Source organism: Carettochelys insculpta, chromosome 11, assembly GCF_033958435.1.
Source record: "Carettochelys insculpta isolate YL-2023 chromosome 11, ASM3395843v1, whole genome shotgun sequence".
Taxonomy (NCBI): Eukaryota; Metazoa; Chordata; order Testudines; family Carettochelyidae; genus Carettochelys; species Carettochelys insculpta.
Window position 1 is genome coordinate 20,675,382 of NC_134147.1, and position 12,175 is coordinate 20,687,556.

Genomic DNA, 12,175 nt, shown 5'->3' on the forward strand with positions numbered 1-12,175 from the left:
GGGGCTCTGGGCTCCCATGTTCTGCCCCAGCTCTAGGAGGGGAGTTGGGGTCCAGTGGGTCAGAGCAAGAAGGCTGGGGGCGTGTAAGCTGGAGAGCACGGGCTGGCTGCCTCGCATGGGGGCCAGCGCTGGAGCGTGCTGACTTACCCCACGGAGGGAGGGAGGGAGGGAGGTGTGGGCTGGAGCACTGTGTGGTGAACCAGCCGTATTGTGGGTCCACACCCAGGTTGCTTTGTCATCCGGTTTGCAAGCTCTTGCAGCCAAGGCCTGCACGCCAGGGTCCTTGCCCCTCCGGGGTCTCAGTGCTCCAGGAGAGGCCAACCCTGTCAACCCTTGGCAAGCTCTGCGTTCCTGGGGGAAGGAGCACCCAGCACAGCCACTGCTGCTGCTCTGGGATTGAGGGAGGAATCCGGATCTTGGTGGCTCTCCCTCTGAACCTCGGTGTAGGCCAGGCACCTACCTGGCCAGGCTGCCTGACCCACCCAGCCCTGTCTACCCAGTGGCATTGCTGACCTCTCCCACTTGACAGTGTGCCAGGAAATCCGAGCCACTTGGCCCAAGCGCTGGTCTGGTGCAAGTGCTCGCAGGCGCCCGAGGGCGTGGCTTCGACCCGGACGGGGCCTGGGTGGGTATCTGCAGTGAGAGACGCTGGTGTGCGGGGAAGTCCCTTGCTCTCCCAGCTGGCTGAAGTGCCGTGCCCAGGAACAGGGCCCCAGCACGGTCCTTTTGTCTCTGCAGCAAAATGGAAGGCGCAGCGCACACGCCGCGGCAGAAGAGAAGCACCCCGCTGAAGGAGAGGCAGCTGTCCAAGCCCCTGAGCGAACGCACCAACAGCTCAGACAGTGAGAGGTCCCCGGACCTGGGCCACAGCACGCAGGTGATGTGACTGCAGCCCCAGGCCCTGCTCCAGGAGGGGAGCCCAGACTGTGCCCAGAGCAGGGCACAGATCGAGCCAAACTCATGGTTGCCTGGGAGCTGCAATGAGCCACGTTAATGGGGAGCTTCTCTCTGCCTGTGCTGGAGCACTGGCAGCAGGGGGTGCAGTGCTGCAGGGGATAGGGGGCAGTGTGGGGAAGGGGGCGCTCTCCCTTCAGCGATGCTGGCTCCAGTGCAGTGCTAGGGGCACAGTGCTGGAAGGGGCCCAGTAGGGGGCGCTCTCCCTTCCACAGTGCTGGCTCCAGTGCACTGCAAGGGCACACTGCTGGAAGGGGCCCAGTCGGCGGTGCTCTTCCTTCTGCAGTGGTGGCTCCAGTGCACTGCAAGGGAGCACTTTGTGCCGTAGCTTTCCAACTTCCAGACCAGAGTTCCTCCACCAGGAGTCTGGGCCCCCCCTGGGGGCACACGAGTACGTTTTGGGGGTGTCCAAGCAGGGCCAGCCTTGGACTCCCTGGGGCCTAGGGTGGAAAGCCAAAGCCCCACTGAAAGGGGCTGAAACCGGGGACCCTGAGGCCACAGCTGTGCGGGGGCCGCTGCAGCATCGGGCCCCCGGCAGTTTCCCTGCTTGTCCCTAATGCCGGCTCTGGCTTTGATGCACAGAAAAGCAGCTGTTGTGGCACAGGGGGACCAAGGAGTTTTTATGATATGGGGATGGGGGTCCCGAGTAACGCAGCCGAGACCGCCGGTTCCAGCCAGGCTGTACCAGTGCGCCTGGCCCGCTGGCGCTGACCCACATCCCTGAGCGCTGTGTACTGCAGAGCTGGCTCCCAAGCCTTGGCCACGTTCTGGTTCAGCTAATCGATCTGCTTCCCTGACCCCCCCACCTTCCATCACCTCCCCTCCCACAGCACAGGCTTTGCTGGCGGCAGCAGTGGCTGGATATGCAGAGCCGAGGGGAAGGCAGGGGACTGGCTCCTGGCGAGCACGCCAAGGGAGGAGCAGCTCACCAGGGGGGTGGCTAGCGTGCAGGCCCAGCCTGGTGTGAGTAGCCTGTGTCCTGCCCAGGCTTAGCCCTCCCTCGTCCTCCTTCCCCAACAGATTCCTCGCAAGATCGTCTACGACCAGCTGAACCAGATCCTGGTGTTGGACACGGCCCTGCCCGAGAACATCATCCTGGTGAACGCGGTCGACTGGCAAGGGCAGGTAGGGAAGCTGGCTCTGGGGCTAGGTTGTAGGCAGCAGGTCTCTGCGAGCCAGGAAGGGGAGTCTCGAGTGCTGTCGTTGTGATGCTTGACCTGCCTTGGTCTTACACTTGAGATTGCCAAGCCCCAGGCAAACCAGTCTCTGCTGCCCCACAGCCACCACTTCCCACCCACCACCGTCATCGCCTCTCCTGCCTGTGCCCGTGCAGCCTGACAACCCCCGGCAGGGGCAGCCGACCGGGGCAGGAAGGTGCAAACATACTTCTCTCTCCTGGGGGCCTCGGGTCGCTAAGCAGCGGGGAGGTGTATGGCGGGTGTTGTAAGAGATCCCTTTGCTGCCCTGCACACGGGCGTGCTGTGCTCACTGTCCCTTCTCTCCTTGCCAGTTTGTGGCTGATCTGCTTCGGGACCAGAAGAAGTCGGTTGTGTGCACGTGCTCCACTGTGGAGGTGCAGGCCGTCCTGTCTGCTGTCCTCACCAGGATCCAGAGATAGTAAGTAAATGGTGGTGGGCTTCTGCTCTCTGCGTCAGGCATGGACGGGTTGTGGGGGCATGGTGGTGGGGGCATGGTGGAGTCACTCTGTCAGTTAGTTCTGCAGTTGTCCTACCCTGGTTGCGAGTCAGCTCTCTCAGGCTAAGCAGGGGGGCTCTAGGTCCGTGCTTGGGTGGAGAGGTCTCTAGCCAAAACCAAGATGTGGCATCAATAGGGAGGGACCTACCAGATTCACAGCCATGCAAAATGCCTCGTGAACTGTGAAATCCGGTTCTCTAAGTGCTTCTACCCCTGCATAGATCTCACAGGGGAAACCAGCATTTCTCAGACAGGGTGTCCTGCCCCACTAGCTGGCTGAGTTGGAGAGAGGTGATGCAAGGTTATTGTGTGGGGGTTGTGATATTACAACCCTTATATCTGCTCTGCCTTCAGAGCTGGGTGGCTGGAGAGCTGAGACTTCTGCCCAGATGCCCAGCTCTGTAGACAGCATCCCAGAGACAGTAGCACAGAAATAAAGGTGGTAACACCATCCTTACTTCTGTGCTGCTACTGTCAGCAGCCCTGCCTTCAGAGCTGGGCTCACAGCCAGCAGCTGTTGCTCTCTAGCCACCCAGCTCTGAAGGCAGCTGTTGCCGGCAGCAGTGCTGAAGTAAAGGTGGCAATGCCACAGCCCCCCTACAATAGCCTTGCGAGTTGTGACACCCCTTCCTCGCCAGCCCTGCAAACCCACTTCTGTGTCAGCAGCCCTGCAACCTTGGGAAATATCTGAAATCATGAAATTTACAATTTTTAAAATCCTGTGACCATGAAATTGACCAAAATGGATTGTGAATTTGGTAGGGCCCTAGGCAAGAGGTAAAGGTGGAGGTTCATTAGTGGTCACCCTCCCCTCAGAGTTAACACCAAACCAGTGCTTCAGCATCTTGCCAGGAGGCATAGTGCTGCAGGGAGCAGAGCTGGAGCTCAGTAGGGGGCACTCTTCCCTCACTGTCCATGGAGGCCCCAGCACCCTAGCATGGCAGCAGGGGGCTCTGTGCTGCATGGAGCGGGGTGCAGGATTCAGTAGGGGGTGCTCTGCTCAGCACAAGTCCTGGTCCCTGTAACTGACGGGTAGTTGGGCATGCCGTGGAGCAGGAGGAAGGGCTGTTGATCCAGGAGGGGGAGGTCTGTTTGGGTGCAGGACTGAGCCACTATCCCAGGGCCATGCTAGACCTGTGCCACTTGAGAGGCTGTTCTCAGGTGGGAAATAAAACCAAGATCACAGCCACTCGTGGCCATTCAAGGGCTCATGACAGTTCAGTGTTCCTGCCCTTTAGCCCCATGGTCCTGCCCGGAGTCTGGCGTTACAGTTATAGTCCACCTGTTTAAAACACCCCTGGCTGCTTCACTGTATGTGCTCTGGCTGTCAAGTGGAGGCGCTGTTCCGCATCAGAGCTGATGGCACCTCAGCCCAGAGGAAGAGACCCCCGTGCAGCCAGCTCACTGCTGGGCTGGCATTCCCTGGGTTACTCCCTCCCCCATCTCGCCAGGGCTTGCTGCGTTTCCTTGCGAGATGAGCTGCCTCTGTACCAGAGCTGCTGTGCTCCACACCAGAGAAGGCTGCATTCCAGCAGCAGGTGGCTGATGCTGTGCCGTGTAGCTCTTCAGGAGCCTGCAGGGTGAAGGCAGCTGCCGCAGACATATAAGGGCCTCACTTCACAGGGTAGGAACGTGAGAGCTGGGGTCTTCCCATGGTTCTCTTGTACGTGACTCTGAATATTGTGGTGTCTGAGGGACAAACCCCAACCTGTTTCGTGCCTCACCAGCATTCACCGCTGATTCTCAGTGGCTCTGCTCCAAGCCCAGGTCATGCACTGCCAGCACACCCCTCACTAGGCTGCTTCCCCGCAGCTAGAGGTGCACTGCAGACGCTGCCGACAGGACAGGTACGCAGGCTCTTTGGCGACCTCCACGGCCATGACTCAGCAGCAGCTGGCTGGGGATGCAGCCAGGCTATTCTTAGTTGCTTTTTTTGTCCAACTCGGCACTTTAAAATGCTGTGTGCACCCTGAGGTTGTTTTCAGGTGAGCCGATTGTAATGCAGGCGGTTTACTGTCCAGCAGAGCCATCTCTCCTCCTGCCTGCGCAGCAGAGACAGGAGCTTGGGGCTAGTTACGATGTAGACAGGCACAAAAGATTTCCCTAAAAAAACCCGGGCCAAAACCTGTCTGTTAGAAAGCCCGTGTCCCATCGGCCTTGTCTCTCTCCAGGGCACCTGGAGAGCTAGTAAAAGAATTGCCAGTCCAGGCTCTGGGAAAGGCACAGTCTGAGTCAGAAGACATAGTAACACCTGCAGCTTGTGTTCCCTCCAAGCTGCTGGGAGAAATGCTCTTCTCGAGCAGGTCTGCCCCCTCCTTTCACCAGAGTGGCGTGAGTTCCCAAGGACATCTCCAGGGATGCTCCAACCTGACTTTCTTCTGATGTAAATACATGAACGTCTGTCTCGGGCCGGCCGGCCGGCCGGCCTGCAGGGAGGGCATTGGACGTAGACCTGGCTGGGGAAACAGAAAAAGGCAAGAAATGGAAACTACTGCTTGCCTGGCTGGCTCCAGGTCAGCCTGCAGGGCCCCCCACGCCCTTGTGGGCTCCTTTCCCTGGGGGAGGCCAACCTGAGTGAGTGTGAACATCACCACCCCCTTTGCACAGGGCCAGAAGGGCTCCCTGAGTCCCATCCCCACTGTCGCCATCTGTCAGTGAACCCGGTGCACCCCACAAGCACACAGCTCCCGGCGTGTTCACTCCCTGCCCCAGCTGTCCTGCGGTTGGTCCAGGCCTAGAGTCTGGTGGCCCCCGCTGCCTGCCCGGGGGATGGGAGCCCTGATGGCGCGGCGGCCGGCTGGAACCTGCATCTGCAAAGGCTTTGCCGGGTAAAGGGCTGCGGAGAGCAAAGGGCCAGTGCCCCAAGCAGAGGGGAGAGGACACTCTCAGTGCCAGGGGGTGCAGAGGAGATGGTCTTTCGCCCGCTGGGACAAAGGGAGCAGCAGGGCCCTGCTAGTGAGACACGAGGTGGGGACCAGGCCCCGTGGCACTGACCCCATCCCAGCAAAGCCGAGCGGAAGCTCCTTTCCCGGGCCGGAGCAGCGCGGAGGAAGTTGTGGTTCCGTGGTGCCCTCTAGTGGTGGCTGTTGTGCGGCGTGTCTCTGCAGCTGCGTGTAGCGGGGCTGGGCTGGGCTGTGTGGTTCGGCGCCAGGCCTGCGGGTGCGCCGGGCATGAGCGGTGCAGGGGACTGGGGGGGTGCGCGTGCCCAGGGCCTGGCAGGGAGCTGCGCCATCAGGAGCTGCTCCGAGGGCGCCGAGTCCCCCGGGTTACTCCACAGTGCAGCGTGGCAGCGCCAGGCACGGTGCGGGCGCTACCCGCTCCTCCCTCCGTGGGGCCCTTCTACCGGGTCGCTGGTGTCACTGCCGGGGGACAAAGCTTTTCAGCTGCCCCCGCCCCCCCATGTGCGCCGCTGGGACTTACTGCCGCCTCCCTGGCAGGGCGCTTACCAGCTGGGCACAGCAGCGCCAGGGACGGCAGCCGCCCGCTAACTGGGTGCATCACAGCCAGACCGGAACGGCCTCCCTCCTGGCCTGTGCTGCCCACCCCGTTGTCGTCCTTGCTGGCCGAGGGGCGCCCTGCGTCTCAGGGCCGGGGCAGGCTGGCGGTGCAGCGTGTTCAAGTGCCGTGCCCTGCGGGCAGAGGTGCCATAAGCTCCCTCGCTCCCATTGTCCTTTCGTTGCCAGCTGCAACTGCAACTCCTCCATGCCGCGGCCGGTGAAGGTGGTGGCTGTGGGGGGCCAGAGTTACCTCAGCGCCATCCTCCGGTTCTTTGTCAAGCAGCTGGCGAACAAGACCCCTGACTGGCTTAGCTACATGCGGTTCCTCATCATCCCACTGGGTAGGTACCTCTGCTCAGGCCTGGCCTGCCGGAGCGAGTCCTGCCTGAGCACGGCTGGCTGCGCTGGCCTGGTTCTAGCCTCTCCCTGTTGGCGTGGCTGGGCTGCCGTGGGTCCGAGGCTGACACCCAGGGCTGTGCAGAGCGACGGCTCAGCAAAGCCCGGCTGCTCTGTGGTGGGTCTTCCCAGAGGCCGAGCCAAGGGCCATCCCTGCGGGGAATGGTAACGCAGCAGCTGGGGAAGGGGGGGAAGCATCGCCATGGCGCTTTCGGCCTGGGGCAAGGTCTGGCAGGGTGGGCTGGGAGCCTGGGGTGTGGCCCCTCACTGTCCTGTCCTAGGGCCGTGCAGAAGGTGGGTTTCAGAGGAGAGGACAGCAGCAGCCCTGGGGCTATAGGGGGCGCAGCCCATGCCCCTTGGCAGTGTCTGACTGAAGAACCACCCCCCATAGCAGCATCCCCATCTCTCCTCTGCAGGCTCCCACCCTGTAGCCAAGTACCTGGGCGCGGTGGACAGCAGGTACAGCTGCATGTTCCTGGACTCTGCCTGGAGGGAGCTGTTCAGCAGGGCTGAGCCCCCTGGGACAGGTGAGGGGCCAGTGCTCTTGGGACGTGCAGCACCGAGCGCGGCGGCGCCAGACTGGGAGGGAGCAGCTGTGTGCGGTCTCTGGAGGGAGGGATCTTGGAAGGTGACCCGGGGTCCCCTGTCTCACCCCTGCCTTGTCCCCTGGGGCCTACCCCCAATGCTGGGGTCACAGCTTCAGCATGATGTGCAGGGTGGGAGGAGAGTCCCAGTGGGGCCGGGTGAGAACATGTCCGACCCCTTCTTACCGCACCGTGAGATGCGGCCCTACAGCCTTGTTCCTGGGTGGAAGGCCGGGCCACCTGCTTCTCCCTCCGCCGCTCAGACCCCTATGGCCCCTTCCTCACTGTGATGAGAACCCTGCCCCCCAGCCAGCAGGGGTGCCCCCGCTCTGTGGGCGGCTCCCCAAGAGGTTCCAGCTGCTCATGCCCCTCTCTCCCCCTTGCCCCAGAGCCATTCGACGTGGTGGGCCGCATCACGCAGTACGTGAGTGGAGCCGGCGTGACCCACCAGCTGCCTGTGGCCGAGGCCATGCTGACCTGCAAACATAAGTTGTAAGTGTCGCCCGAGCAACTTTCCTGCCTTGGGCTGGTCTCCCAAAGCCCCTTTCAGCCGGGCTAGCCAAGCTCTGCACGGCCACTGACAAGGGGGCTCGGGTGGGACTCGTGGGAAGGAGAGTGAGGACTGGTGGGTAGAGCAGGCAGCTGGCAGCCGGGACTGCTGGGTAGTTGTGGTCCTGGCTTGGTCGCCGCTCCATTTGTGACCTGGGGCACTTCAGTTCCAGGCTCTGGGCCTTGTCTTGTGTCCATGTCTCTTGGAGCTGGCGTGTTTCTGGGGCCCCAGTTCTCTTTCTATCCAGCCCCTGGGACATGGGACCAGGACCTTACCTGACTCGTCCAGAGGGAGCTGGGGGGGTCATTCAGCCCAGCGAGTGTCGGGTGCCCCATCTGTGTACGGGAGGGGGCAGTGCCAGCCTGCTGGCCCCTGGCTTGATGCTCACCCCCCGCAGACCCTTACAGCTGTCTCCTCCTCTCTCCGCAGCCCGGACGAAGACTCCTATCAGAAGTTCATTCCTTTTATCGGGGTAAGGCTGCCCCTTGGGCATCAAGCTCTGTGGGGCCCCTCCCCTGGGCCCAGGAATGCCACTAGGATGGAGCCAGGCCCATTGTGACCCTGCAGGCTGAGCCCTGCCTCCAGCCCATCAGCACTGAGGCAGAGCAAGCTGGAGTGAACCCCCCGTGGGTGAAGAATCCCTGCTCCGAGCACTAGGTCAGCTCTTCTGGGAGATGATCCCCACCCTGGCAACCACCAGTGAGCAGGGAATGCAGTGACCCCTGCGAGAGCCAGAGCCCTGTCTCCTGCAGAGTGCGGGTACCTCTGCTCTGAGCTCGCGGTGCCTGAGCCAGGCCAGCCAAAGCTCCCGGCCTCTGGCCAGGCCGCCTGCAGGAGCCTGCCAGGGTTAAGCTGCTCTGAAACCTTGGGAAGTCAGTTGTGATCAGAGCCTCTCTGCTGTGTCCTTCCCCATGGAGGTCACCTGGGGTTAGTGCTCCCACGCGGTGGGTAGAGAACTACGCTGGGAGTGAGGAGCCCTGGGTTCTATTCCCAGCTCCGCCGCTGGCCTGCTGGGTACCTGGGGCAAGTCACCTCCCTGCTCCGGGCCTCGGTTTCCCCATCTGTAAAATAAGTTAATGCTTGTGCTGTACCTAACCAGCTCTCTGGAGAGACTCCTGCGGCACCCGGCTGAGTGACGCGCTCTGATGGGAGGGCAGCCCCCTTGCTTGGAGGGGTTGCTCTTGGCCTGATCCAGGGGTCCCCTTTATGCATTGTGGTTAGGGACTGTGAATTTGCAACGTAAAGTGGAACAACCTGTAAAGGGGAATTCTCCCCCGTAAGAATCCATGTAAACACAGGGGCATAGGGACCTCCCATGCGCCCGGTGAGCTGCCCTCTGCAGGGTGCCCCTGGAGCTGCCCCCCAGGCTCGCCGGGCGGCTTGTCGGCCTTGCCGGGAGCCAGTGGCTCCCAGTGCAGCGAGGTGGTGAGCAGCGCTGGAAGCCGCGGGGAGCCAGGAAGGAGGCGACAGCTGCCCGGCCCCCTGCCCTGAGCCCTGGACTGCGACAGCCCCCAGCACTCCCAGGAGCCCCAGGGAAGCAGCAGGGCCGGGGCAGCCACCTGCGCTCTTCCAGGAGGGACGACATAGAAGGGGGGGATTTTTACGTCTTTGGCCACAATGTGTCCACGCCCGAAATGTGAAGCAACGTACATCGGGGTGACGTGTAAAGGGCCCCCCGTACTCCCGAGCAGTGGGGGGTGCAGGCTGTGCGCTCTGCTGTTGGAAACGCCCCAGGGGATGGGGCTGCAGTGGCTCTGGGCACTGGCACACCAGCGGTGGTTGCCCTGGCTGTCATCCCGGGGGTGGCTGGTGCTCGGGAGGGGGCAGCCCCAACGAAAGGGTGTTGAGGGAGGTCTTGCCCACTTAGCTTTGTGCATGGAGCTGGTGGAACATGGAGGGGGGGGAGCTGAGCCCTTCCCTCGTGCTCAGGAGGGGTTAATGGTGGCTGTGAAGGCCTGGCAAAGTGCCACCTGACCTGCTGGTCTCTCCCCACATGCAGGTGGTTAAAGTGGGCCTCATTGAAGATTCCCCTGCAGCCGCAGGTACGTTTCCCCCCCGGCTGGGACGGAGCCACAGAGCCGGTGCTGTGGCCATAGTCTGGTGGCCCAGTTCCCACCTGCCTGGGCTGCTCCTTGGCTCTGTGCAGAGCTAGGCAGTCCCAGGGCTCCCTCCGTGGCCAGCAGGGCCAGAAACATGTTTGTTAAAGGCAGGCTGAGGCCCTGGCAGCCTGGCTGAGAGACCTTCCCCTGCCCACGCATCCTTCTCTAACCCGTCCGCAGAGACCCTCCCCTCTAGCCAGGCTGGGGTGCCCCTGGGAAGGAGGGGGACCCCGGTGCACAGCTGGGGGTGCCTCTGGGGGATGGGAGTTCCTGTGGGGAGGCTGGGGTTCCCCACAGAGGGCCCTGTGGGGGAAGGCTGGGTGCTCTGTGGGATATCAGGCGGTCTGGGGTTTCCCCTGGAACAGTAAATCTGAGGGCTGTGGCCAGGATCCTGCTCCCCCCAGCCTTCCCCTTCTGCTCGCTCGGCAGGAGATGGAGACGATGTGCCTGTGATCAGCCTGACGGTTCCCTCCACATCCCCCCCTTCCTCCTCCGGCCTGGCCAAGGACGTCTGCGCCACGCCCCCGTCCTCGCCATCCATGAGCAGTGGGCTCGCTGTCAGCGGGTGAGGCAGCCTGGGCCCCCTGGTCATCACTGAGGAAGCCCCAGCGGGCAGATCGGTAGCCTCCGTGGGCCTGGGGCCCCTAGCAGGCTGTGGGCAGGGCTGCGGCTGGTTGTACCGCAGGGCCGAGCAGTGTCTGCCATGTTCCTGCAGCGGAGGAGGAGGCTGGATGGGGGAAGGGACAAACGTGGTCAGCCAGGGAGCCAGCAGCAGCTGGGGGAGTCAGGGCGTCCAGGTGCCTGGTTGTACGTGAGGCCGTCCCGCCGGAGCGGTTCTGTCCGGGGCACCTGCTCGGTAATACCGGCTGCCATCACAGGGGTGTGGGACGCGGCCTGGATTTCAGAAGTGTTTCCTCTGCAGGGCCCCAGTGTCCTGGGTTCCTTCCAGCTTCTCCACTCGCTTGCTGCAGGGCTTTGGGCCTCAGTTCCCCCCTCTGGCATGCAGGTGGTACTGTCCTGCCCCTTGGGCTGACCCCCTGCTCTCTCCAGCTGCTGCTGACGCGTCCCCCCTCTCTGCAGGTCCCCAAGCAGTCCCTATGGAGACGTCATTGGCCTGCAGGTGGACTACTGGCTGGCCCAGCCCTCGGAGCGCCGGCGGGAGAGCGAGAAGCGGGATGCCAGCTCCAAGAACACCCTCAAGAGCGTCTTCCGCTCGGTGCAGGTGTCGCGGCTGCCCAGCGGTGGGGAGAGTCAGCCCTCGGGGACCATGGCCATGACCGTTGTCACCAAAGAGAAGAACAAGAAGGGTGGGTGCGCGGGAGGCCGGAAGGGGAGGCTGAGGCGCCCGGGGGGGACTGAGCCATGAGGGGAGGCACCGAGCGTGTCGCTGGGAGTCTGTTGGCCATCCGCGCAGGGCGCTGAGCTCTGCCTTGGTCACTGCGGCCGAGGGCGAGAAGTGGAGCGTACGTGAGTCTCACCCGTGACCAGCCCCAGGGCTGAGACTCGACCACAGGCTGCGGGGAGCAGCTTCTGGGTAGTGCCCACAGACACAGGCCCATGTGGCCCAACCTCCTGGATGGCCCAGGCACGTGGGCTCGACTAAGGCATCTGCCAACAGGCAGCCAGGCTGGACTTGGAGCCCCAGAGAAGGGGGACCCCTTGCTGCTTATTACCAGCATGAGTGTGTCAGGCTTCAGCGCCTGGCCAGCGGTTCCCCTTCCGCTTTCTCTAACGAGCCTGAGGGTGCAGGAGCTTCTCCTGGGGAGGGCCCTGACAGTCCATCCCTGGGCGGCCGAGAGGGATTCTAGGAACGTCACGGGGCAGCTGAGTGACCGGCAGAAAAGCTCTGGAGGTACCGAGTGGTCTGGCCCCCAGGGCACGTTCTCCTCCCTCCACAGCGCTCCTGGCAGCTTGCAGCTGGAGCAGCCTCCCCTTGGCCAGGCTCAGCACAGAACAGTGGCTTCTCTCTCCCTGCTGCTGCAATGTGGGGCCCTGCCCCTGCTCTGGAGCTCAGCAGGAAGGAGAGGTGCACCCTTCCAGCCCGGGGGTGTCCAGCCCTTCTGCCCACAGCTGTTACCCCCGGCTGGGAGCCAGAGTGCAGCCAGGTTTGAGTCACTGCCCTGAGAGATGCCTCCAGGTGCAGTAGATGGGGTCCTGGACTCCTGGGTCCATTTCTAGGCCACTGAGTGCATCGCTACCCTCCGTGCCTCAACCCCCTGACCCAGCTGTGTACACAATGGGGCGCAGGCTCTGAAAGTGCTGTGAGAGCTTAATGCACCCCACTAGCACCCGCCCGGACTCCTGACTGACCCGGCGCAGGCTGGGGGTGCTGAACACTGGGCCCCGCCCCTGAGATACTGGTAATGGCACTTGAAGTGCATCCGTCTGGGGGGTGTTCCC

The 12,175-nt window shown here is 62.9% G+C and overlaps 1 protein-coding gene across 3 annotated transcripts in view; it reads left to right on the forward strand.

Moving 5' to 3' along the window:
- PACS1 (phosphofurin acidic cluster sorting protein 1) overlaps nucleotides 1-12,175 on the forward strand; it is a 100,384-nt gene that overhangs the window by 84,719 nt on the left and 3,490 nt on the right. For 2 of the 3 annotated variants that reach the window (XM_075005981.1, XM_075005982.1), the window contains exons 13-22: nucleotides 739-877; nucleotides 1,975-2,079; nucleotides 2,465-2,571; nucleotides 6,333-6,487; nucleotides 6,959-7,069; nucleotides 7,516-7,618; nucleotides 8,106-8,148; nucleotides 9,676-9,718; nucleotides 10,205-10,340; nucleotides 10,856-11,082. In XM_075005981.1, coding sequence (XP_074862082.1) covers nucleotides 739-877; nucleotides 1,975-2,079; nucleotides 2,465-2,571; nucleotides 6,333-6,487; nucleotides 6,959-7,069; nucleotides 7,516-7,618; nucleotides 8,106-8,148; nucleotides 9,676-9,718; nucleotides 10,205-10,340; nucleotides 10,856-11,082 — 1,169 coding nt within the window. The remainder of the gene's footprint in view (nucleotides 1-738; nucleotides 878-1,974; nucleotides 2,080-2,464; nucleotides 2,572-6,332; nucleotides 6,488-6,958; nucleotides 7,070-7,515; nucleotides 7,619-8,105; nucleotides 8,149-9,675; nucleotides 9,719-10,204; nucleotides 10,341-10,855; nucleotides 11,083-12,175) is intronic. The other variant, XM_075005983.1, reaches the window with a different exon arrangement.